At 40.5% G+C, this 25,871-nt stretch overlaps 2 protein-coding genes across 8 annotated transcripts; both read left to right on the top strand.

Moving 5' to 3' along the window:
* The first annotated feature begins 594 nt into the window (after positions 1 to 594).
* On the top strand, positions 595 to 13,646 carry cers2b (ceramide synthase 2b). Of its 2 annotated transcripts, none has more exons than XM_028426510.1 (11): positions 595 to 1,022; positions 6,529 to 6,702; positions 7,212 to 7,329; positions 7,433 to 7,551; positions 9,545 to 9,602; positions 9,830 to 9,880; positions 10,371 to 10,463; positions 10,898 to 11,026; positions 11,522 to 11,628; positions 11,731 to 11,884; positions 12,108 to 13,646. In XM_028426510.1, exons 2-11 carry the CDS (start codon positions 6,530 to 6,532, stop codon positions 12,267 to 12,269), a joined length of 1,164 nt encoding a protein of 387 aa, XP_028282311.1. In that variant the 5' UTR covers positions 595 to 1,022; position 6,529; the 3' UTR covers positions 12,270 to 13,646. The 2 variants fall into 2 exon arrangements, with proteins under 2 accessions (XP_028282311.1, XP_028282312.1); XM_028426511.1 differs by lacking the exon at positions 595 to 1,022 and adding an exon at positions 2,184 to 2,201.
* A 279-nt stretch (positions 13,647 to 13,925) lies between these two features.
* Positions 13,926 to 24,303, top strand: arnt (aryl hydrocarbon receptor nuclear translocator). Of its 6 annotated transcripts, none has more exons than XM_028426505.1 (21): positions 13,926 to 14,243; positions 14,820 to 14,913; positions 15,040 to 15,081; positions 15,188 to 15,238; positions 15,384 to 15,431; positions 16,058 to 16,271; positions 16,649 to 16,862; positions 16,995 to 17,097; positions 17,183 to 17,248; positions 17,347 to 17,432; positions 17,571 to 17,647; positions 17,911 to 18,045; positions 18,142 to 18,216; positions 18,827 to 18,978; positions 19,205 to 19,327; positions 20,602 to 20,689; positions 21,209 to 21,399; positions 21,789 to 21,978; positions 22,151 to 22,325; positions 22,403 to 22,539; positions 22,621 to 24,303. In XM_028426505.1, exons 1-21 carry the CDS (start codon positions 14,207 to 14,209, stop codon positions 22,702 to 22,704), a joined length of 2,382 nt encoding a protein of 793 aa, XP_028282306.1. In that variant the 5' UTR covers positions 13,926 to 14,206; the 3' UTR covers positions 22,705 to 24,303. The 6 variants fall into 6 exon arrangements, with proteins under 6 accessions (XP_028282306.1, XP_028282305.1, XP_028282307.1 ...); XM_028426504.1 differs by having other exon boundaries at positions 22,148 to 22,325; positions 22,621 to 24,299; XM_028426507.1 differs by lacking the exon at positions 13,926 to 14,243 and adding an exon at positions 14,354 to 14,727 and having other exon boundaries at positions 22,148 to 22,325; positions 22,621 to 24,299.
* The last annotated feature ends 1,568 nt before the right edge of the window (positions 24,304 to 25,871 follow it).

The following is a 25,871-nucleotide window of genomic DNA, read 5'->3' as shown; positions in this document are numbered from 1 at the left end:
TATTTTTTAAGCATATGATCTATTCTCCTATAGAATAGTGCCTGTAATCTAAACTCGCCTCACATGAGCAAAGTCTTTTACAGGTTGAAGGTTAGTCAGGCCTTAAGTCATATAGCCAGCCTGATCATTTCCCATGCTTCTCTTGTATCGTTACAGATTTCATTCTGTATTTTAAAAGGTCACAGGTTTTAAAAGCTAGTAATGTTAAACACATAAAGAATACAAAATAAATCATATTATTTTTAGTTATTAGAAAAAAACATAAAAGACACATAAGATTGAGTCAACAGGAGATTAGGCTACGTAAGCAAATAACAAAGAGGTCAAAGGTCAGGACGAACATAGAGGAAATAAATCTATATTGGAAATAAACCATAAAGACGTGAAAAAGTATAAACCGCAAACTACTGGTTGATACACTCCTAATGGTTCAAAGATTAAACACTTTCCTCCGAGCGGAAATCAAACGCGGATGTGTGTGTGTGTGTGTGTGTGTGTGTGTGTCAGCCAAACGTTCTCTCATGTGCTCGGACGTCATCTGCGTCCCTCCCTCTCCGTTATTCCCTCACTCCTCCCTCTCTCTGCCCCCTTCAGTCCGCTCCCCAGCCGGCCCGACCTGCGCCTCTGTCCGGCCAGACACCCACACAGACCCCGCCGACTCAAGAGGGGGGGAGGAAATTAGCTAGGACACGACGAGAGTCAGAGAAAAGCTAGCTGGAAGAAAACCCTGAGATTCACACTGCAGCACTCAGATTCTCCGTGTTGTGGGTACTTTTTTTTTTCAAGTTCCATATTTTAGTCTGGAAAAAAACACAGTTTGTGCTCCATGGAAACATGTAAAAATCAGTCCGGATACTAAAACCTGGACAGACTGCGCCCCTTTTGAGCACAACCAGCAGGCTGGACACACTCAGCTGGACCGTTAGGTTTCTTAGCTAGCTAGGCGGGACCCGGGCGACGCCGTGGAAAAAGACAACGTGCTGGTTTTTGGTCGGAAAGGTTCTGTAGGGGAAAACACCAAAGTAAGTACCGTTTCACTTTCATGTCGGCTAGTATTCGTTTATGTGCGCGTGAGTGTTTGCGGCAGATGCACGCTCCGCATCCTCCTCTCAAACGTCATTACGCATTCACGAAGGTGCATCGGTGAATTTACTCTAATCAGGCGGTCATTTTAGCTTTTTAACACCAAAGATTATCGTCTGATTTGTAAAAAAAAAAAAACAAAAAAACACGCGTTATTAACCGCCAGGCACTGCTGTCCAACACGAGGGTACAGGGCGCGTGGCTTAATGGTGGGTCTCTTCTAAAGTTTGCTAACTAGCATCAGATTTGGCCACATAATCACTGTAGCCAGCTAACACACATGCACAGGACGCAGATACAACATACAAACAGTCAGTTAGACAACGTTCTGTTTACATATTTATATTTTATTTTAAATTTACTGAATTGATGTATTTTAGCGCCCCTCCTCCTCCCACCATTGTGGTTTTCAGCGAGCTACAGTGGCTAATTTTAAGCTAATTTCAGCAACACAATGTAAACAAACACCAGAATATAAAAAGAGTTAGCTATTACCAAACTCTCTTATTGTAGTGGTGAGGCGGTTGTGCATATTTATTGTTAGGAATGCTGTTGTTTTGTTTGATACAAGCTGTTAGTTAATTATCATATTCATTGTCAAACCAATGTAAACAAATTGTGTCCATGTGGTCCGAAGCTTTGTATCCAAGTAACATATCAGTCATTAAGGATAGGCTACTACTTTTCTCTGAATCTTTTATACATAAAATCAGTCATTAAAATTAATCATTCATTAAAAATGATGATTTAAGTTGTTGCCAACAGGATATGTAATACTATTTTTGCACAGAAACATAGAGGTACATTATTCAGAAAAAAACTCCAGCTTTCATGTGTCAATTATTTCCTCCTCTTCAGCTATGCATTAAAAATGTGTCAGTCAGTAAGTCAGTCAGACCTTAGCTGTTAGGCTTCTATTTAACAGAGTGGGTCCAGGGGCAACACTGATTGCTGAGCGAGGAAACTGTGCTTACTCAAAAGGCAGAATTGCCCTGCATCCATCCAGGAGTAGACAATCAGAATGACAACAATACCTTCACACCTCCCCAGGAAGGCTATTCTAATCAGTCTGCTGACTGATTGAATCACCACATCAATAATTCATCACTGTTTTAAAGGTAATGAAGTTAACTTTCTTATGATCGCTAATGTAAACACAGCAGACTGGATAACAGTGATGAAACAGTTGACTGAAATGCTGTAGGATTTGACACAAAATATAGTTAACATGTAGAGACCCATGTATTTTTTTCATTGCAGTGTATGTTGTATTTCAGTAAAATGTTTCTGTTGTCAACAAGAGTGTCTGAAAATTAAAGGATGTTCATGACTCACCTTCAAAACCTTCTGACTCAAAATGACGAAGGCATGACCTGAGTTAGAGCTAATGAACCATGTGCCAAAAGCATGCCAGCCCGCTGGACTGTCACTTCATCCCACAATATGTGCATTCACTGTGATGCGTAAACTGTGTCTGTTTAACATATATGGTTGACATACTTCATTAATTTATTTCACATCATCAACTGTGGAATTCAGTTTTGAGGGCTCAGGTTTTTTTAACCTATTATTCAACTAATCTCAATAATCCAAACCTTTATTAAACATAGCACAAAGTAATTGTTTTGAAGGTGATTAGCTCTGGGTAAAGTCCTCATACAGTACCAAAAACACTCAAAAAATACAAAAATATTGTAGTTTTACTCAAGTTGTGGTTTGTTGTAAAGGTAGTTTATCTGTACAGATGTAATGTTTTAAGGCCATGATTTAAGCACCATTTCCCTCCATTCTCACTGCTGTTTGGTCATTCTGTTTCCTGACTTATTACACCTGAAAACTCAGCTGTGACTTCTCAAGTGGAGTTATCTGCTGTATTAGCGGTCTAACCTCACCATGTTGCCCTGACTGAATCAGCTGCAATCCTAAGTACAGTATGGGTGGATGTGAGTAAATGCGTAGCTGTACAAACATAGCTGGTATGAGTGACTCACAATAAGCATCATCACCAATGTCTCATGACTTGTGTTGCTGCGGTAGACTTACAAACTGTAAAACTCCATAAGACATTCATCCATGGAGTGAGAATAGGGAAAGCTGGTGCTCCCTTTCTGTGGTGGCAGTGTGTTTACATTCTCCAAATATTCCTGGACTCTGTACCAGGTTCCATCCTGGTCTGTTTAGGATTTCTTCTGAGGCTAGTTCAATTTTTTTCATGCATTTTTGAAAAACTGCATCATGGGTTAGAAAAGTTAGGATTCACGTAAGGCTGAAAATGAACTATATCAGTAGCAGTTGGAGTAATACTTATCTCAGAGTCAGATCTCTGTTTACAATGGCCACATGCTTGTAATGTATATTCACAGTGAGGAAGAGAGAGCGGGACAGACAGAGCACTTCCTTTCTCCCTCCCCCGCCGGAGGCATCCCTTATTTTTATTGGATCATTGCAATGGTCAGAGTCTGGTCATATGATCCTGTGGGCCAATGGCATATGGTGTTGGAAAAGCTGTAGGGCAAAAGGTGCTTTAACATGCTGAATTCACTGGATGACCTCAACTAGTAATCCTAAAAATACACACAGCATACTGCTATGAATGACAAAGAGTTGTTTGAGTTGCAAGATTCCTATCCTATGTTTGCTTTTGTTTGTGTGTGCATCGTCCAAAAATGAGTCTGATTACAGTTTACAAACTTATTAACAGTTTATGTCATTGCTATTATGTGAAATGAGCACAGCCATTTGAACCATCTGTGCTGATGCTCAGAAGCTCATTTAGTGATCTGTTTTAGGTTAGATCACACAGCTGTTTGTATGGAGCCAGACATGCACACAAACATGCTATTCAGCAGAGCTCACAAGAGCTAAGAAGTAGTGCTACTGAAGTGCTAAAGGAGGGAAGCCCAATGCTTAGTCGGACATGTTGTTGCAACAGGAAACAGGGGCCACGACTAACATGACATGATCTGGAAAATAACCGATGCACTCAACCATGAGAACTACTCATGAGCAGTGTCAGCAGTTACAACTAGCTGCCTTATCTTTACGGTTGCCTCCATGAAGGGTGTTGTCACACATGAAGTTAATTTGCATTATTTGCAAGGATAGTAACAAACAGTGCTGGATGTGAAACATCAAAATGTGTCTATAAAACCGTCATTTAGTTCCTGATTTCTGTCAAAGAATTTGCTGACATAAGACAATTGTACTAAAAAGAATTTTCTGGTCAACGAGACTAGGCGTGTGCAAAATCGTATCGTGTGCTATTAATGCATGTTACTATGGCAACAACCAACACTCAGCGTTAGTTGTAATGGACGCCACAGCAAGATAGGAAAACATTACCACAGCGAAGTCTCTTCCAGCAGATATTGGAAAGAATTCCACTCAGCCAAGAATCCACGATACATTTAGTCATTGTGCTCCTTACGACCAAAGTAAGCGCCGGAAGGACTTAACAGGTTGATTTGCACAGACATACATTTAAATGTGAAATTGTCCGGTTTGTTCGTAATGTTTTTTCTGCTGCTGTTCTACAGTATGAGTGAAAACATGCACTAGTGTGTGACATATTCCAGTCACATTTGCACAGACACACCTTTTTAACTTGAAATAATCTGTTTAATTTTAATGTTGATATGCACTCCTCTGTGACCTTAAGATAAGAACATTTGAAGGACGGAAGTTACTTTAAATGTTTGCTTCATTATTATTTTAACCTCGGGCGTCATTGGGGACTTTTTTGTCCACTTGGGTAATTTTTGCCTCTTTACCTGGCCACCATTTTATCTGTGTTGGTGCATATGGCACAATTTTTTGTAACAGACTATCTCTAGACACATTTTAGAATTCCAATTTAAATCTTTTAAATACATCACCAGAACATGGTGAAACAAATTTACTACCCTTTTGCGTCATTCTGGGACAAAAACGTCCACTTCCAAAAAACTGCTATAAAAACTTAACAGATTAATATTTTTTTCTGCATAAATATGTTATAGCAGTTTTTTGGAAGTGGACGTTTTTGTCCACCAATGACACAAAAGGGTGGTAAATTGAAGTGACGCCTGAGGGTTAAAGCAGTTTGTGCATTGTGCATCTGTTATCAATACATTTCAAACATGGCTGGTTTGTGCCTAATCACTTGCCAGCTTAACCTGTTAGATGAAGTAGTTAACTTGACTGATGATTTGTCAGTATCATTTTAGAACAATGTGGCAATTGAGAATCAAAAACATGTAAGTGCAATTGTCATCAATTAATCGTCAAATGAATCGTTTTCGGCTAAATGCCACGATTAATCGTGATTAATTATTTTGCCAATATCTCCCAACCTTACATGAGACTCTTTCAGAAGAAAAATCTTTAATAATATTATTTAAAAAATGATTTTGTATGCCAACAATGTTGTAGCTTATCATAGAACTTTTTTTTAATTATGAGACCCGATTAGAACTAGAGCTACAACATGTCCCATTGACAGCCTTGATGTATATTTAACAGTAGAGATGAAGTTTACATAAAACTAAATGCTCCTCTACCGTCTGAAAAACAAACTAATTGTATCTTATTAAACATAAATCGTTGTTTTGATTGAAGAATACTTTTGGCTTAAAGGTCAGAGATTTTTTTCAACACCACTGCTTCTCTTCATGTGTACCTTTATCAGTATTAATATCCCAGTGTGCTTTAAGCCATACATTTTAAAGATAGTCTTGACAGGGAAAGCATTACACATGGTTTTGGCTCTCTGGGCCAAAGAGGGAATCCTTCTTGATTACAGGCAGGGAGCAGGAGGGTGGGGATAGGAGTGGAAGTGAAGTGGTTACAGAGCTTTGGCATTTGCAGCTGCAGTGGGTGGGAGAGGAGTTGGATCTGCCGTGGGACTCTCAGGGATGGAGCACATGGGGGCGCCCCCGCTGCTGTGCACATATGGAGGAATCATGACACATCTTTTAGATGTTTGATCTCCCTCGCCATCCACCGTTTTACACTCTTTCTGTGCCACTCCCAGAACTTAGCAGCAAAAATATTCATATCTGCACTCCTGAGTAGAAACCCTCATAGCTGCTGTCAGCTAAGTGCTGATGGTGAAGGCGTGAAGGAAAAGATTTGCTGAAATGTCATTGGACTGATTTCTTCTCCCCATGTGGGCCTCCTGAGCTCCCTGCATGCTGTTCTGATATATATACATTAAGGGAAAATGTACTGCCTGGCTTCCACAGAGAGGAAAATCGTCTAATCCTGTAAATTACATGGTAGCAAACAGCACAGTCTCCCTATGTACACACACAGGCCTGTATAGCAGATGTAAAGGTAGCCTGTAGACCACATCTAGATTTTAGGAGGGAAACGTCACTACTTTAAGGACGTATAAAGTTTAGAGACTTTATCTTTACAGCCTAATAAACCTGCAAAAATTGTGGCTGTTTGTGTGTCCTGTTTCAGGATGCTGCAGGAGGTGAGTGAGTGGTTCTGGCAGGAGCGGCTGTGGTTTCCAGAAGGCCTGGGTTGGGCTGACCTGGAAGATCGAGATGGGCGGGTATACGCCAAAGCCCGCGACTTGTGGGTGGCATTACCCATCGCCATCGTGTTTCTCGTTATCCGTCAGATCTTTGAAAGGTCTGTCTTTTTTCACTATATCTTCCTGTCCTTATTCCTAATCCCTATCTACAGTCAACCTCTGTATTGACACGAGTTTTATCTTCTTTGTTGCATGATTTATTTTAAGTGACTTGTATTGTTTTTTCCTAAAGCAGTGTTCCTGTTTCCAGTAGCTAATGCTCTGGAAATCAAATACATCATCATTACAGCCTGTTTTATTGTAATTCAAACTGGCTTTCTTCCCTGTTATTGTTTGAATCCCAACCTCTTCCTCTAATCACTAAGTAAATTATAAGAAAGGCCAACTGGAAGGTCAGGAAATCAGACAGTGTAAGCAACAGTGTTATTGCATCTGCATACAGTATATGATACTTGTTGCATAGGGCAGGTACATTTAATTCCCTTCCAGCTCAGCTTTTCTAACTTAATTCACTCTCATTCAGGTGGATGATTTTCCACATTTAAATAGTTCCCATGACTGCATCCTTGCATTTTCTCTGCCTTTAATCTCCACTTTATGATTGCAGGATGGTGGCTACTCCACTGGCCTCTCTACTAGGGGTGAAAGAGACAGTGCGGCTCAAAGCCCCACGCAACCCCACACTGGAGTCCTTCTACTGTAACATTACCAAAAACCCCACTCAGGTAGATATCCAGGCACTTTCAGTACACATTAATCAAGTAAAACGTCTGCTGTGTGTGTGTGTTGCCAGAAATGCTAAAACCCAACTTTTTGTGCTGCTTTCAGCCTTCAATAACAACGCTTTCCAAGCAGGCCGGCTGCTCGGAACGGCAAGTGCAGCGTTGGTTCAGAAGACGAAGGAACCAGGACAGACCGAGTTTGCTCAAAAAGTTCAGAGAAGCCAGGTAAATTCAGAGATAGATACTCAGCATATGTAAGCACTTACTGCTGTAAAAGGTATAGAGCAAGTTTCAACAGCTGCCCACCCGTGCATTCCTCCGGCTATATGAGGACATTTCTGAGGGCAAAATGGTCCCTCTATTTTTAAGATGCACTCAGGACAATGCCACTCTGTCACTACCATGTCATATTGAGTGTCAGTTGGTAGGATTCACATTGTGGCACTGGGTTCTTGGTAGGGATGGGCGATATGGCAAAAATTTTATATCACGATTCTTTAATGGTAAAATCACGATTTTATCACGATTTGTTTTTACATTGACACTAATTTGCATGTTTCTGTGTAAATGACTTCAGGTAGCCTACTCTGTCACTTCTCAAAAAACTATCAGTAGAATTTAAAGGCAAACAACAACTCTGATAACGTGCACTCAGTATTAGTTTTCAATACACATGAAAATAACAATTACAGTTTAATAGGTTAAAAAGAAGACTAATGTAGTTCTGTAAAGTATTATTCAACAGTCATTTAAACAGACTGAAGTGTGCCTCCTAAGGTTAAACAATAAATACAGTATTGAGACTTAAGTAACTCTTAAAGTTCAATGTGATTTAGAACAAATGATCAAACTTTAATGGGAATCATGTCTAAGGAAAAACGGAGCTGCTGCTGGCACCTCTGTCCACCGTTTACTAGAGTCCTCATATGGAGCCTCTTCATCAAATGCCTGCGTTATTGTTTTGGTGACGTCATTAGCTGTTGCCTCTGTCTGTATCTGATGTACACACGCGGCCCTCCCACTGCACACACACACACACACACAGGTGTAGAAGAGCTGCTGACGGCAGAACAGCAGCGAACCTGAATATAACGAGCTGGTAATGTTCAGAGAGATGGGCTCGTACATGATAATACACATGTATACACGCGGCCCTTCCACCGCGACACACACACACACACACACACACACACACAGGCTTAGAAGATGCGCCGCTGCTGCCAGCAGAAACAGTACCGAACATAAACGTGGAGTTCGTTTTAGGGACCAGTTGCTCCGTTTTCTTTTCGTTTTCGGCCATAGCTTCTTAACAGGGAGGCTGTCATTGGTTGGTCGTGTTCACATTAAGTGCACTGAGAGTTGGATGAGTGAAAAAAACTCATGCGTCTGCGCAAACAAGGTGCACTATGGACGATAAAACGATCTGTCCGTTCTGGCAGATCGCCGACACATTCAAATCCTTCACGATCATTTATCACAAATCGCACACCCCTAGTTCTTGGTATATCTCTGCCTTTAGCTTTGATGTCATTTTTCTTGCAAACCAAACAAACCTGTGAAATCTTCAAATCTGTGAAAAATGATTTGATAAAGCAAAAGCAGCTTCCAATGGTGGCAGAAATGATCTTAGTTGGACAGACTGCCATTAATGTTTAAATTTAAATTTAAATTTGTTTAAAGCTTGTCTGTAGATATTCTGCATTTAATGTGTGTGTGTGGCTGTGAGCAGACGTGCATGTGATTGAAGGATTGTCACTCTATGGTTATGGTGTGTCTTTCACTGTGTGCATAAAACATAATGGCATTTTTCTTCTGAATCGAGCTATTGTCCAGATGCAGACAGCAGGCTTTCTGTCTCTCCCTCATTTCCTCTGCTGGTGAATCTCTCTCTTTGTATGTGCCTTTCTGTGTCACTCCTGCAGTGTTTTCTGTGAAATCCTCTTACTACACCTGTACAAGCAGCGTTAGTTAATGTCTCACTGTGTCTGATGTAGAACAGAAAGGACTGTGGATGCGCTGATTGTCCATCAGCCCGTGTTTTGCTGTGTTTGCTGTGTCTTGATTTGACATACTCAGCCACATGTTTCCATGCAGTCTCTCTTACCTGAGTGAGAGGTTTTGTGATGCATTTATATATGTGCAGGTAAACAATATGTTTATTGTGATTTCCTCATTGACTAAGTAGAAAGTGTGTTTGTATGTGTGTGTTCTCTTGCAGTTGGAGATTTACCTTTTACCTTCTTGCTTTCATTGCTGGCCTGGCCGCCCTCATTGATGTGAGTACTGCTAAGTTCAATAACTTTACTCCCTTCATCTCTTAATACACACATGCTTATTCGTCACCATCCCTGCTATCGTAAGTCTTTTTTTGCTGCGACAACTTTACCTCTAGCACTGTCAGAAGGAGAAGTATGGACTCAACCGCATGCTGAGTCAGTTGATATAAATACTGTACACCTTTTCGGATTCTGCTGTCTCATTCACATCCCGTCTCTCCTTCCAGAAACCTTGGCTGTATGACCTGAAGGAGATGTGGCAGGGCTTTCCTGTGCTGGTACGTGTCTGGGACAATGAATGCACCATAGTGTCTGTTTATTAAATTCTGTCCAAACAAAAGGTCTTAGAAGGTATTAAAATTCCCCTGCCTCCTAAACACTCTAATATTGGTTTTAACAATCTCTGTGTGTAGTTTAGGGCTGTTCTGAGGCACAACTGTATACAACTGTAAACTGAGACAGGTGTGACAGTTATGGTGTGGACAACAGCAGTGGAAGAGTATTCAGATCTTTTACTTGTAAAAATAGCAAGGAAGACAAATCATAAGCATACTAAATCAGTCTTTTCTCTGATAATCCTTCAGGTTTTTGGCTCTTAGAAAAAAAGGGTTTTAACCTACATGCTCTCTTTTAAAGATTATTATTTTAATCGATTGGAAGGCTTTTTACAGTATAAATACTAATTTAGTGTTTCCATTATGGAATTGTGTATATGGATATATTTGGACTATGGATTTTGAAATGAAAGGCTTCTCTGCTCTCCTTCAGACTCTCTTGCCATCTCAGTATTGGTACTACATGATTGAGCTGGGTTTCTACAGCTCTCTGCTCATCAGTGTGGCTTCTGATGTCAAACGCAAAGTAAGTAAACATACAAAAATCAAGAAGTGACAATTAATATTTAATTTGGTTATAGTGTCACTAAATAAGTCTTTATCTTTTATGGTTTCTACTTCATGACCATATGTACCCAGAAGAACAAATAGTCCTTAATCTGATCTGTGTGACATCTGGCATGGACTGTGGGTGGACATTAGACTGTTGTTACACGTGTATGAATGTGTGTGAGTGTGTCTGAGTGTCTGTATGTGTTGGACTTTGTTCAACCTGGTCAGCTGAGCACAGTGGGGGAAACTCTTACAAAAGAGGCACAATGTTTTTCCCTAACACAATAGTCTAACCTAGATACTTCTTAAGCAGGCTTTATACACAGAGAACCACTTGCAATATTCAATTCCACTTGTATTCTTTCCATTTCATACTTTTACTATTTCCCTTCCTATCTCCTTCTCTAGGACTTTAAGGAGCAGATAGTCCACCATGTAGCAACTATCCTCCTCATTAGCTTCTCCTGGTGTGTAAACTACATTCGTGCTGGAACTCTCATCATGCTGGTGCACGACTCATCTGATTATTTGCTCGAGGTAAATATCTCCTAAGACTCATTGCAGTGCATTCTTCTCATTCAGCAAGCAAACATGTGCCTGAAATCAGCTGACATGTAACCCCAAGTTCCTTCACTACCAATGATCTTGGATCATGGTGTAATAACAGAAGGTGAATGTGGAAACTTTAATCACCATTATGTAAATATAGTGTATGTGAATGGTGGCACTGGATGATATGTATTTACCTCATCCCAACCACTAAAAATATTACAGTTTAGTCTGAGCATGCTGCAGCTTTACTAATACTGTGACTATCATACACTGCCACCTCGTGGAGGACTTTGGTTTTTGTTTGTATGAGACCATTTTCAGTCACCTCACCTGCCAAATAACAGAACCGAGCCAAGTGTAGGACATTCAGTGTGGAGGCTTTCATAGGGTGAAAGTATGGTTAAATAAGAAGATGTAGATATGAAAATCTTTTTGTCTTTAATGTTCCTATGTATTCGTTTATCTATCTTCTTCTGACAGTCTGCAAAGATGTTCAACTATGCAGGGTGGAGAAATGCCTGTAACTACATCTTCATCGTGTTTGCTGCATTCTTCATTGTAACCCGGCTTGTTATCTTCCCCTTTTGGTACACACACACACACACTAATCAATATATATATATTGATATTGCACTTACCATATTGTTGTATGACATGTTATCCTAATCCTCACTCTGTCACCTTTACAGGATTATTTACTGTACATGGGTATACCCAGTGACCATATACCAACCCTTTTTTGGGTACTACTTTTTCAATGGACTGTTGATGATTCTACAGTGTCTACACATCTTCTGGGCTATTCTCATCATTCGCATAGCACTCCGCTTCCTCACCAAAAATGTAAGCACACATATATTATATTTTTACATTGTATTTAATTTATATAAAAACAATGATATAATCCTAATACTAGTAAGTAGTAAGTAAAAATACTATAATGTGCAAAAGTAACCGGACAGTCTTGACACTGGCCAGAGCTTCAGGACAGTTTGAGTGTTCTTGACTGATGATGTGTTTCTACACACTCCTCACCCTGCACTCTTTTGCTCATTTTTTCCCTTAGGAAAAAGTGGATGATGAAAGGAGCGACAAAGATGAAACAGACGAATCAGAAGAAGAGGAGGAGGAGGAAGAGGAGGCTGAAGTTAAAAACCACATGAAGAAAAACGGGCCAGTGCAGAATGGTCACACAGTCCACAACAACAACCACAGCAAGATGGAGTGAGCGCAAACACGTGTCCCGACAGAAGAATATGAGATGGACTTATATCCCTCAGCAGGGGAGCAGGAGGGACGGATAAAAGGAAAGAGAGAGACAGAAGAAGGGATGTAGGTTAGGGAGGGGCCAAGTGATTCCCTAAAACCAAGAACAGCAAGTGTTTAAGGAAATTCAACACTGTTACCTAAACACAGGAACACACACATTCATTCATTCTTGTAGAGGGCACTGAGATCCAGCAGATAATAAACACTACATTAAAGGACATTGCATTTTGGCTTTGTCATCTGAGATAAATGCATCATTGCTGTTGTTTGATAGTTTCAAAAATCTGTATTGAAACAGGAGAAAAAGGAGAAGACAGAAGAGGAGGGTGATGCTGCTTCTACTTTAGCTTTCATGTTTAACTATGTGCCTTAGAACCAGCTGATGGCTGCTGAAAGCCATTAAAAGCTTTGTGCTTTAAACTTCTGTTGCTTTATTGTTATTTTGTATGTTACTAAAGAAACGAAATGGGTTTTTATGAAGGTGAGACAATAAGTGTTTATTTCCTTTTTTTGTCTATGCAACCACAGAAATGTTCAGCTATTGCAATGTCTTTGCACAAACTGCAGTGTCTCCTATACAAAGTAATAACATGCAGTAGGACCGTGTGCCTCTGCTCTCCCGTGCGGCGTGTGCCATTCACAAAGTATTCTAACAAATTCCTACTTTCAACAGAGATGTCTGACCTGGCCTGCTCTGTTGAAACAGATGGGAATGGGACCATTTCAAATTTTTTAGTTTTTACAAATATGGGCCAGATTAAATAATATCACTGCCTAATAGCCAGGGTTATATATATATATAGGTGTAAACCTGGCTGAGAACTGTACGTGTTGATCTAAAATAATGATTTTAGCTACGATTCTTTGTATGAAAAAGGTTTACAGTGTGTTGCCAATACTTTTTTTGAAAGACTTTTCAGTGTTTGAATTCATTAAATGAGTGTTTCAGTTTTGTTGTTGTGCTTTAAAGCTTTTGTATGTGATAAGTGCCTTATCGGTAATGTAAAGAAAGCTCTCCTGTCTTGTTGTCCTCTCCTTTTCTTTCCTGTTTCAAATCACATCAAAGATCTTAAACAGTAGAACATGCTCCCACCCCACTGTTTCATTCATTACTCACTCCTCACTCCTTTGCATATGAATTTTCTTTCAGCCTTCATTCCACCACCACATCGCTTTTTTTTATCCTAAACCTGACCAGCAACATCTCTTCCACAGTGACACAGAAGAAACAGCAGTGTTCTGATTACAGTGTTATTTTTTTTATTTTGTATTTTTTGTTAAATGATGCCTAAGTATTGTTATTAATGATAAAAGAATCACAATGAAAGGACTTTGACAATTATTGTGTTTTTTGTTATGTCTATACATTTAATTCCAATCAATGTTAGGATTTTAATAGATGATTTTTAATTGTAATTTATTAGAAAGCAGTGATAAATGACTTCTTCCATGCCATAAATGTGTGTGGTGCTGTTTGTACATGACCTGTCATATGCTCCTGTCTTTTGTTGTGCTGACCTGCAGCTCCCTCCACCACCAGCTGGAGCAGAGAAAATACACAGATTTCCCAACATGTCGTCGACGTCATGTGTCTCTGGCTGTGTGATGACCAATAGGAGGAGGAGAAAATGATCAACTGTAGCATGTAGCCAGTTCTCCGGTAAACGCCATTTTAAATAGACAGGGAGAAAACAGGAAAACACAGAGCAGAGGAGCTAATTTGTCAGCTTCGTTTAAGTCTGAAATCTCAGGCTCACTTCAAAGTGGTATCAGTTATTGGTTTGGGCGCTAATAAAACAAAGTAAAGGCGCTTAAGAGAAAAAGCAGTATTTAGCTTGCTAGCAAGGGGGAGGGGTGTGGGGGTTTCGTGTTTTGCGCAGCTGAAGTTATTTGTTTATGTTATTCTACACGGATATGTCCTCTTCAAATCCAGGTAAGACGTCTTGGTGATAGTAATCATATTGCTCTGTGCTGCTGTTGGTCTTTTCTGAGTGTTTTCTCGTGTTTAGCGTAAGCGTACAGTTTCCAGAAGATAGCGTGACAGCATCAGCTAAGTTAGCTTAGTAGCGAAGCTAATGCCACAGCAATGCGAGCTGGTTATTGCATAAGTGTTAGCGTGCTACTCTGCGTTTAGAAGGCTACATTAGTGGTTTAATAAAAATAAAAGGTATCGTTGTTGTGTGAGCTACGTAGTTAAACTTTCTAATTTAGCTGTCGGTCAAGCTGCGGTTCGCTAATTCGTTTAATGTTGCTTACAGATTGGTATCTTTAAAGGTAGCTGCCGTGACTGTCTTCAACATTTAGAAACGAAGTAAAAGTATTCAGAGTGAACTTAATATTTTCTATACATGAAATAAAACACGACAGATTTGTGCGTTAATGTTATCGTGGCCTCTGAGTGGACGCTCCAGTGATAAGTTAGTTTCTTTTTCAGTGCTTCTTGTACTATTTGAAATCAGCTGTCATCTTGGCTACACTGCAGTTCTCTCTTGCTCTGTGTTATTATTAGAGTTACCAGACCCAAATCTGGGTATGGGGGCAAGTGGGACCCAAGCAAGTGGCGGGGCGATTGTACCAAAAGGGAGCAATAAAAGACGAGCTGCGTAAGTGTTAACGTTTTGTGCTGATATGTCAATATTATGTATATTTGCTGACTGATTTACTTTGGTTTTTAATGTCTGTGGTCACAACCTCTTGCTCTTTCTTGTCACGTTTCTTTTTTTCTACAGGCCAGACTTTGATGATGATGATGAAGGAAGCAAGTTGTTTAGGTATATTTGTCTTATCTGCTATAGAACAAATGGGGTGCACCATGAAGTGTTTGAAGTATCTGAGCAGCTAAGATAACACTCAGTCTTCTCTGTGTTTTTTTATCAGGTGTGATGATGATTCAGGAGGTCCCAACAATGACAAGGAGCGCTTTGCCAGGTAGGGGGCTAGATTGGGAGAAATAGGTGTATGTTGAGGGAGGACAATGCAATTACCTGCATGCTGCTCTCCCTCTTTTAAACTCCTTTTTTATTTGGTAGTGACTTTTGGGTCTGTGTTTTAGTGGGTTGGTTTTCATTTCCAGGTTTTTGGAAGAAGATCAGACTTTTGCAGATAAGGAAAAGCTAGCCAGGTATGGCCTGTACCACTGTGGAAGGCTCCCTCTCCTGCTTGCATTTATATTGACATTGAATGCACGGATCAAATACTATCCTGCCCAGCTGGAATTCCAGCATATTGTCTTTTTTGCAGCTCAGAATTAGCAGTGTTTATGCTGTTCTACTTGTCTGTTTTGATGCCTATCAAAATGTTGTGCTTCTTTGCCCAGGGCAGCTGATTGTTTCCCACAATGTTATGTATCACTAACTGCTAAGCTGTATGTGAATTAGGGACTTCTTTCACACTTGTTATCCCTTCCTCTTTAGCAACTGTCCTCTTTTTCTGTTTTGTCTCCCCTCCTTTCAGGCGAAGTGAAGGGCCATTCTTTTGCACTTACTCTTGACACACAAGCTGGCCCTGAAAGACCAGACTCCTTTGGTTTCTCACTCTCATTTTATAGACCATTGACTACACAATATTGTTTTATGCATCCATTACTCTCACCCTCTTTCGTTTCCACCTCTTCTTCCTGAATTGCATACTTACATTGCAACATTAATTCTAAACTTTACTCCATGTTGTCCACCTGCCCATCTCTTTTCCCCCATCTCGATCCCTCCTTTCCGCTCTACTTCCACCTTCCCGGTTTCCTCTCTCCAGGGAGAACCACAGTGAGATTGAGAGGCGGAGGCGGAACAAAATGACTGCCTACATCACAGAATTGTCAGACATGGTGCCTACCTGCAGTGCACTAGCACGGAAACCAGACAAACTAACCATCCTGCGAATGGCCGTGTCCCATATGAAGTCTCTCAGAGGAAGTGGCAACACCAATGCAGATGGGTCATATAAACCCTCCTTTCTCACTGACCAGGTAACAGAGAAAAGTTAAGAAATAGTTAAATGTGAAACCACCCTTACAATGTAAAAATCAAACTTTTCTGGAGGCATGGTTTTTGTGGACAATCATTTCCATCTAGGTAGTACTGCTTGTACATGTCCCTTACAGTGAAGTTCACACTGAACTCTTAGCTCAGAAATAAAATAAAATCTGTTTTTTCAGCATGTAAATTGGCTCGTTCCATACCTTAAACCATACCTTGCTGACATCTGTATGCAATTCCCTAGATCTTTAGTGTAGGTAGACTCCATCGAGCGTCATACATTTGTAGAAAAATAATCAACATCTAATTTTGCTTTGTAATAGACCTCTATCTCCACTGCTTACTATTTGATACTATCTGTCCATAGGAGCTGAAGCACCTCATCCTGGAGGCAGCTGATGGCTTCCTGTTTGTGGTGTCATGCGAGTCCGGCCGCATTGTTTATGTCTCGGACTCACTGACACCCGTTCTCAACCAGGCGCAATCCGAATGGCTTGGCTCTTCCCTGTATGATCAGCTTCACCCGGATGACACAGAAAAACTCAGGGAGCAGCTCTCTACTGCAGAGAATAACAATACTGGTATATAGCATGTACTACACACAGAGTATTTAAAAAGAAACGGTGGTACGGGATAAAGCCTGTCTCCTTTGTGAATAAGAAAAAAAATGTCACACTTGTACTCACATTTAGTGTTTTCCTTGTCTTTTAAAGGGAGGATGTTGGACCTGAAGACAGGAACAGTGAAGAAAGAAAGTCAGCAGTCGTCAGCTAGAATGAGTATGGGAGCTCGTCGGTCATTCATCTGCAGAATGAGGTTGGACATGTACTGAAGTCTGTTATTTATACCAATCTAAAGTGTGTCATGATGCTGACGTTATTCACATGGTGATGTGTTGCAGGTGTGGCACGTGTCCAGTGGAACCAATGTCGATGAATAGACTGAACTTTCTTAGGAATAGAAACAGGTGACCAAAACCAAACAAACATGTACATTTTATTACTGGTACCCAAACATGTGTAATTGATTTTCAGTGTATTTAATACAAATTTTTCTTCACTTCAGGAATGGTTTGGGTGCTGCCAAGGAAGGGGAGCCCCAGTATGTAGTGGTTCACTGTACAGGATATATCAAGTCCTGGCCCCCTGCAGGTAAAACTGAGCACTGATATACAGACGTGTACACAATGTTTGCCTTGTCACAGGCTCAAAGAGGCTACAATTTACTGTTACATTTCCACTGGTTACACTTTGCTGTCTGTGTAATTACATTTCATCATTGTCTATCAGGAGTATCATTAAGGGATGATGAAACCGACAACACTCAGGGGAGTCGCTACTGCCTTGTTGCCATTGGAAGATTACAGGTATGATTGGCTGTCGTGTGTGTCTGAGAAGAAGTGTATGAACCTATAAGACAAAACTATTTAGTTTTAAAATTCAAGCCTCCAGTAGGTGTACATTGTCTTATGTCAGCAAACTAAGATCAAAAATATTGTTTCCAATTGTCTGTATGCAGTATGTTTTTCTGTTGGTGTTAGTGTTTTGAAAATGCCTTCAAAACAATGTTGTAGTTTGCTTGTTTTTTCATTAAAACAATATTTTTGCCCTTATTTGCATTTTTCTCCAGGTTGCTTGTTGCCCTGGTGACACAAGTCTCAACAGTATCAATATACCAGTGGAGTTCATCTCTCGTCATAACTGCCAGGGCATATTTACCTTTGTGGACCACCGCTGCATGGCAGCTATCGGCTATCAGCCTAAGGTAAATCATCATCTCCTAACAGCCTTTGTGGCACAAGATTGTAATTGCCTTATTAGTGGTTGATTGTATGAATGTATTGTCTGCTGTGTGTTGCAGGATTTGTTAGGGAAGAATATTCTAGAGTTTGCCCATCCTGAAGATCAAAGCTTACTGAGAGACAGCTTCCAGCAGGTGATTAAAGCTTTTTGAGAATTCATTCCTTTTAATCAGTATTACTGCATTCCTCGAACTTTGCACAGATAAAAATAATGCATCAGAAGCACAGACTTTTTTTTCATTTCATTTATTGCATATGTTATTCTTTTGTCTCAGAACCATTGCCTTTGTGCAGCCCGACTCACTTAAGTGTATAGATATTGTTGTGTTATCCAAATAGCCGCAGATGTTGTTTACCATTGCTATCCTCAAGCAGGGATGTGAGGGCTGCATACTGTAGGTCTAGTAAACTCACTTCTTTTATCTATATGATCTAAACCACTAAAGGCTTTTTCAACTTTAGCACATACATATCACATTAAGCTTAGCTTTGTGAAATTATTACAGATGTCCATAGATTGTATCATATTGAGAAAGCCTTGAAATGAGGAAAGCCCTGTCACTGTGTGACAGAGATTACTGACCATGATTATTTACCATGTAACCTGAGAACCTGTTTTCTCAGCCATCTTTGTAATGGAAGCAAAATGTTTTAGCTTTAACCACTGTTGTCCATTTGCATATTTATATTTACTGAAAACACCACAGGCTGACTGTGTTGAATGTTTGATGTGTGTGTCTTCAGGTCATGAAGCTTAAAGGCCAGGTACTGTCTGTGATGTTTCGGTTCCACACCAAATCAAGAGAATGGATCTGGATGAGAACCAGCTCCTTCACTTTTCAGAATCCATTTTCAGAGGAGATTGAGTATATCATCTGTACCAATGTCAATGTCAAGTGAGTCACACACTCGTCACTGTTGCGCAATAAAATGCACCACATAATGAAAGCATTGATGTCTTAAGATGGGACTGTTGTGAAACATTCTCTGTCCGGATGCTTACCAGTTACCCTGAAACCCTAGTTCCTCTTACACCCTACCACAACTCCTTTTTAATGAACAACACACTGATCACTCTCCAAAACTTCTCTTCTGCACCCATCAATATTTGTGGGGCAGTAGAAACTCAACTCAGGAGTCCCTCACCCCCATCTCCTCCCCTGGGGGTTCGATGCCCCCCTCACTGGGTCAGGGCAGCCAAAATGGCCCTCCTGTAGTGCTCAGCCCAGGGCAGATAGCCACCAGGTGAGACCAGGACCTAACTGACTACCCTCCCCCTGCATGGGAGAACAGGGGCTTCTTCTTCATGGGATACTGCTGCTGTTTTAGCAAGCTACAGTCTTTCTGTTTTTGTTTGTTTATTACTATTCTGGGTGATTTTATTTTCTTCATGTCTACATATTGAATAGTATAGCAGCACTAAAAAGAGGCATGTTTTATTGTTTCTTGTTATATTAAATATGGTTTAACATCAGTTGGCATAGCATGCTTGTAGTATATATTAGGCATGGGACGGTTCAGAAAAAAAATCTGAACCATTCGGTAGATGCGTCTCAGTTCGGGGTGCGTGTTTTGTTCGGTTCAGGAGATCGCACAGTAGCTTCACGCAGCAGTTTCAGCAGCAGCAGTCAGAGCAGAGAGGAGACCCACACCTCTCTGCATCCAGATAGCGCAAAGCTGCCGCAGGTCCCGTCGTGGCTTACAGAGCGGGATGTAAATACCTTAATCAAATGGCAAAAATAAGAAAAATGCTGACACCACTAACGTTAGCTTAGCCTAGCGTAGTCAGTGGAGTTCAGTGTATTAACTAAAATGTCATGAGCAATGGTCAGCACAACACACACTCTCTATCTGCTGGTGGGACCCTGCTCGGCTGTATGTGCACTCACGTGTCTGTGTATGTGTCTGTATGTACGTGCATCGGGCCTCTGTGCACAGACAGCTGCATTATTTGTAAACCTGCAACCATGTAAAGACACAAATGACATTTCTCCGTGCACATAAAATATAACAACATAGCTATTTACACAGCTTTTTAGTTTGCTTAGTAATGGAACAAGGTGTTGCCTGTTCTATAGGAAAGGTAACCTTAAATGACTTCTGTTGTGATCTGGCACGTTAAAATGAAATAAAATTGACTTGACCTAATATAATGGTAGGAGAAACACTGAACTGAGTCCTAATTTATGCTGATTTTATGCTGATCTATAGTATTTCCAGAGTGTTAAAAGTACAAAAAAACCTCAACAATGTAAACCAAACGGAAAACCGTGACCTCAGAACCGTGATACAAACCGAACCATGGATTTTGTGAACCGTTCCACCCCTAGTATGTATGTATAACAGACTTTTCTGCTCTTCTCCTCTGACCTTATGTTGCCATGGTGACTGGTGATGGGCTGAGTGTTATTTTGTCAGCAGGTGTTTGGGATTTCTCACTCAGCGGCGGAGGGCATGAAAATGGAAATTAGGCTATTTTTGGAGACATTTCAACACCCTCTCTCTTGTTTGCTTTTCAGGCAGTTACAGCAACAGCAACAGGCAGAAATAGAGGGAGGTGGAACAAGAGACGGCCTGTATGAAGCAGGACCAATCACCCTTTCACAGGTTAGGCCATGCATGTGTGTATGAACGCATGAAGCTACTGTACATGTGTTGTCTAAGTGAATAATGCATAGTTTGTTTCTTCTTCTTGTGGATCCCTTGAGAATCTTTGATAGAACCAGGCAGGATGTTGATTGTTTGCTCACCAGGAAAATGCATCAGGATGTCAGGAGATTTTCATTATCACAACTTCCTTCCTTCACTGCTTGAATTCAGATGCCGAACCTGCATTGTAATACTCTCTCCGGTATTCAAATGTTGATGTCTTGATGTGTTTTCAACAATGGTTATGACAAAGGTGCTTCATTCACTCACAATGTTAACTGTGTTAAACGTGTTTGTGTATACACCAACAAATTTAGTAGTAGTAAAAATCCTTAAATAAGAGCCAGTAGTGAAAGGGAAGCTGAACTCCAGTAACTGTGCCCATCACTGGAGCGAGTGCTGCCACCTAGAGTCAAATTGTCAAGTTTAAATGAACTGGAGCATTTAATACCTTACTCGTGATTTTGTTGTCTACAGATGCCGGTGCAGCCAGTGACAGCTGCTGGGCCAGACCATAGCAAGAGCATTGAGAAGCCAGAGCTGTACTCCTCCCTTTTTCAAGGGCCCGATCAGACCAAGGGCATGTCCTCCACTTCTACTCCATCCCCTCAGATCTATGCTTCACCCAACAACAATTTTACTGCTAGTCGTTCCACTGATTCATACAGGTAGGAGTTTTTTTTTTGTATTGTTCTCTTATACCTCAAGTTAATATGTTTTTTTTGTGTGTTCCTATCATCCTTCCTACCATTTTTCTCATAAGCAGTGATCATAAGGGTATCTTATCTATCTTGCAGTTGTTAACTAAAATATTTATATAACTAATATGCATTTTTGGAGGATTAGGTAATAAGCTGGCAAAGGGTCCATTCATATGCAACAACAGCTAATAAGAACTCCCAGCTTATGATTCCTCCATAATGTATAGTCTTTATGAAGGGTATTAAGAAAATGGCTTTGAGCGGGTGCAGAAGTTCTTTGTACATCAGATAATGGGGTCATAGTTTGTGTCCTAGTATGTGATATGAGGTAACAGAGCTCTCCCTCTTCTCTGCAGACCAGTCAGTATGACTTCACAGATGGCACAGCCAGCTCACTCAGCAGGGCAGATGCTGGCTCAGATGTCTCGTCAGAATGGAGCTCCACAGTCTGTCACCCCCTCCAGCACTAGCAGCCCGCTTCATGGAGGGCCTGCAGGAGGATGGCCTCAGGTTGGAGCTGGAGCCAGACCACAATTTAATAACCAGGTAAAATAGAGGAAGCAGCATCATGGCTTGTGTTGTCAGTGCTTTCTGTCATTTTCATTCACAAGGAAACAAACCATTGCCCACAGTGTTTTTTGTGTGTGTCTATACATTGAATGTATGTGACCATTCCTAGTCAGTAAATAAGAGTTACTCTCTCTGTTCTAACCAGCAGGTAGCTTCTCAGCCAGCTAAAACCATGTCGCCACCATTTCCCCCCATGGGGGGATTTGGAGGTGGCTCCTCCAACACTTTTGGCCAGATGCCTACAGGTGCTGCTCCAACCCCCACCAGCGATGCAAACTACCCACAAATGAATGCTCGTGCCAGCCTCAACACCAACGGTTATGGTAGGTTTGTGTGTGTGTATGGGTGACTGATGGAGTTAAACTTGTAAACATTCTCATTCCTCTGTGCTCCGTCTCAGATGGCTCTCAGTCCGGGGCACAGTTCCCTTCTCGAGCCGCTGAGGCAGTGTGGCCTCAGTGGCAAGGCCAGCAGCATACGCAGGCTAACGTGGAGCAGCATCCTCATGCTCAGGGCAACCAGCAAGATATGTTTCCTGTGAGTGACATGAGCTTGTTTCAAACTCCCCCATGCTGTGAGGCTTTAAATAAACTTGTTTGTCTCTTTAATCTGATTCAGGATGTGTTATCAATGCTGGACCAGCCTGCCAACTTCAACAGCGATGACTTTGAGATTCCCATCTACCCACCATTCAATGAGTGACCTGGTCAATACCTGTCTGCCTTGTTTTTTTTGACTGATTTTTACCCTCACTGTTTTTATATTTTGCTCCCCTGGTCCTCTGTTCTTCCAGCTTCTGAGAGTAGCCTCTTCCCTCGCTTTGCATGGCCTAAATTGCACAGCTGTGAGCCAGTTACAGGTGGAGGGCTGTATCTGACTGCAGATAAATGGGGAAGGAAATTCAAGACTTTGCTACTGAATAAGAAATTATTTGAACAATATTCCAGCCATTTTAAGAGAGTTCTAGCTAGCACTGCCCAAAGCTCAACAACTTATGTTGTAGATATGTGATATACGGTATATATATATATATATATATATATATATATATACATACATATATAAATATATAAAAAACGCACAAAAACCACACTTGAATAGACTGCACAAAAAATGTCTACATTCAAACACAGGAAATAAACTCATAAAAGGCCTTTATTCTAATATGTTGGAGGTTTTTCTCAGGCATTGATTAACTTGCTGTTTGACCCTTTATAGATAAATACTCCAGTTGATTTAAACTCTCGGGAAATGGCAGGGATATACAGCTTTGGTGATTTTTGTTTTTGTTTGCCAGCTGTGGCACGCTAATCTCACTCACTTTATAACTCACAGCATGTCTCTGCATGACTAAACTGTTTTTATCAAGCGCTTCAGTGTTCTATAGATTTATAGTACAGTTTGTATGTAAATTGGTGGCTTAACCAATAAATTGAATTTAGTTTTTCTTTATATTGAATGATGTACTTCTACAACATTGTTACAGTGGCTACACACAGTTCAAGGTGCCCATTTGAGATGTATACAGTCTATTTTTCTTTCATATACATATATACAGTATGCATGTGTGTGTTTGTAAAATGGATGCATACATTGTCGGCTAAAAGTTGTAGGGTGTCTCCGACCTTGTTACTCTTTCAGTGCAGGCTTTTTGTACTACTTTTGTAAAAGTCACACAGCAATAATTAACAAGCAGGAATTGTGTGCTTTAAAGCCATTCTTTGTCATTATTTTAATTGTTTTTCTTGAATAATGTTATTTTAAAATGGTTTCTAAGGGTGTTATTGTTTGATTTCTTCACCTTTCATTGCCATTCTGTGATTGGTATTAACGGTTTGATCAGGGTATCCAGGATATAAGTGGAATCAAAAAAACAATGTGAGAATGTCCAAAAAAATATTTTCTTTAGTTTTTTGTCCTTCTGTTTTTGACTTTTGGACTAAGACTGAACATTTGCCAACATGGTCGGTTTTTGGTGAGGGTTTTTGTTTTTTTTAGGAAAACTTTGAATGAAATGTACTGCTTCTAAAATGATTTGATTCATTTGTGTGTTAACCCTTTCTGTCAGCAATCAATCGTCTGTGTGTAACACGCACACTTTTGTTGTATGTAAACCTATGTAGATAATTATTCTTCCAGAGGATTGTATGGTGGTGACTGTTGTTGTTGCTTTTTGTTTGCTCTGTATCCAGGTTTTTTTCACTCAGAAACACAAGTATATAAATATACTGTAAATGTATATGAAATTTTAAACAAAGAGAAAGAAAGGTTGTTTTTGTATTAAATTGTTATATTATCAAAGACTTCAGAGGGTTGTAATTTAACCTGCACACACCTTTAAGTGTTCATCACAGCTTTATCGGTGCACTGGAGTGATCACATTCATGCAAGAGTCATGGCTGTTTAGTTACAGCCTTGCATGTATTTGCTTCATCCAAACAGTTTTGTGTTGTCATTTGTGAAGGAACATCTAAGCTTTGATTGGTCTGTATCTGCTTTCTTTCCTCTTTCTGTGCATCAGTGGAGTCTCAGATCTGTGGGTATCTCCTCGGATCAGTTTCCTTCTCGCCTCTCTTTTCACAGCCTGGGGGTGAAAACAGATGGAATTAATGCTACAACTGATCTAAGATGGTTTTACTGTCTGCTCTGCCATCTTGAGCCTGCACTTTAGTAACAATGTGTTCTGTAAATCTTGTTGTTCTAGTATCATTTAAACACATATGGACACCTCGGCTTTTATCCAGATGCAGTGTTATTTGCATAGAGTCACTTTACTGGTTACTTGTGTGAGTCTCTTGTTAGTGGCATCAGAATACAAGCAATCTGCATTTTTTTGGTCAGGATCAGTTTCCAAACCCTCTCAAGTGGATTACCCGTAGGGTGTCATATCCTCTTTCTCTTCCTCAACTCTTTTTCTTTTCTTGTATCTACACCTTTCTCTACTCTTATTTTCCTACCCCTCTTATTACCAGGAAAAAACATGGATGTGTGAACTGATCAGTTAAATATACACAGAGGTTAACACACACACCACATAGTTTCTAAAACACATATGCTGTCACATCTTTGTGCGATAACTGTGTTCTGTATTGATTATAGATCCTGTGACTCCTGCTAAGTAGTCATCTCCTGTAAAAATCTCCTGTCTGGGTGTTCTAATCTCAGTAACGGCCTGATTGTTACCAAACTCCTTATTAACTATTCATGGAGGACACAGGTGCCAAACGGGGCTCCGTGTGTCCACTGATCCATCTTATCTTTGAGAGGAGGACAGTAGGTGTCAATGCAAGGAGGTGAAGAGTACAGAGGACGATGTGGATGATTCTGTGAGTGTCAGCTGAGGATAACACCTGTTGATATATTTGAGTTAACCTGTGAAGTAAACTTGGATTCTTTGGATTTGTCGACATGGATCCTCCGGCTGTCCCGTTGGCTAAGCTGGACGTGGATGTGGATCTTGGGTTTGCCCTCTTCTTTTTCTTCCTCCTGTGCTCTTTCTTGTTGGTGACCATTGTGCGCTGTGCTCAGATGGTGCTCGACCCTTACAGCGCCACCTCTGTTACTGCATATCAGGAGGAGGAAACAGAGGAATGATGAAGACCAGACCTTCACTTTGTACACAAGGACGTTATTTTCAAGAAGGAACAACAGCTGTTCAGACTCTTTAGATGGGATAACAGACAGCATGTCCCTTAGGCCATAAAGTATTGTATAAAGTTTGTTGCAGTGTGAGAGGTCATGTTTTAAACTTAACATTTTCTTGAGATTTTTTTTTTACAAAACCTCATTTACCAGGAGGATCTGCACCTTTCAAAGATGTAAGTACACATTGCAGAGTGCAGCATCCATCCATCCATCATCAGAACAGT

This window comes from Parambassis ranga, chromosome 16 (genome assembly GCF_900634625.1).
Source record: "Parambassis ranga chromosome 16, fParRan2.1, whole genome shotgun sequence".
In the NCBI taxonomy this organism is placed as follows: Eukaryota; Metazoa; Chordata; class Actinopteri; family Ambassidae; genus Parambassis; species Parambassis ranga.
This window is presented reverse-complemented; position numbering and strand designations above follow the sequence as displayed.

Coding starts and splice junctions, on each gene's coding strand:
- cers2b (XM_028426510.1), top strand. CDS start 6,530: ATGCTGCAGGAGGTGAGTGAGTGGTTCTGGCAGGAGCGGCTGTGGTTT. Junction 9,603..9,829: donor GCCTGGCCGCCCTCATTGAT/GTGAGTACTGCT, acceptor CTCTCCTTCCAG/AAACCTTGGCTGTATGACCT. Junction 9,881..10,370: donor GGCAGGGCTTTCCTGTGCTG/GTACGTGTCTGG, acceptor GCTCTCCTTCAG/ACTCTCTTGCCATCTCAGTA.
- arnt (XM_028426504.1), top strand. CDS start 14,207: ATGTTATTCTACACGGATATGTCCTCTTCAAATCCAG. Junction 14,244..14,819: donor TATGTCCTCTTCAAATCCAG/GTAAGACGTCTT, acceptor TGTTATTATTAG/AGTTACCAGACCCAAATCTG. Junction 15,432..16,057: donor GATAAGGAAAAGCTAGCCAG/GTATGGCCTGTA, acceptor TCCTCTCTCCAG/GGAGAACCACAGTGAGATTG.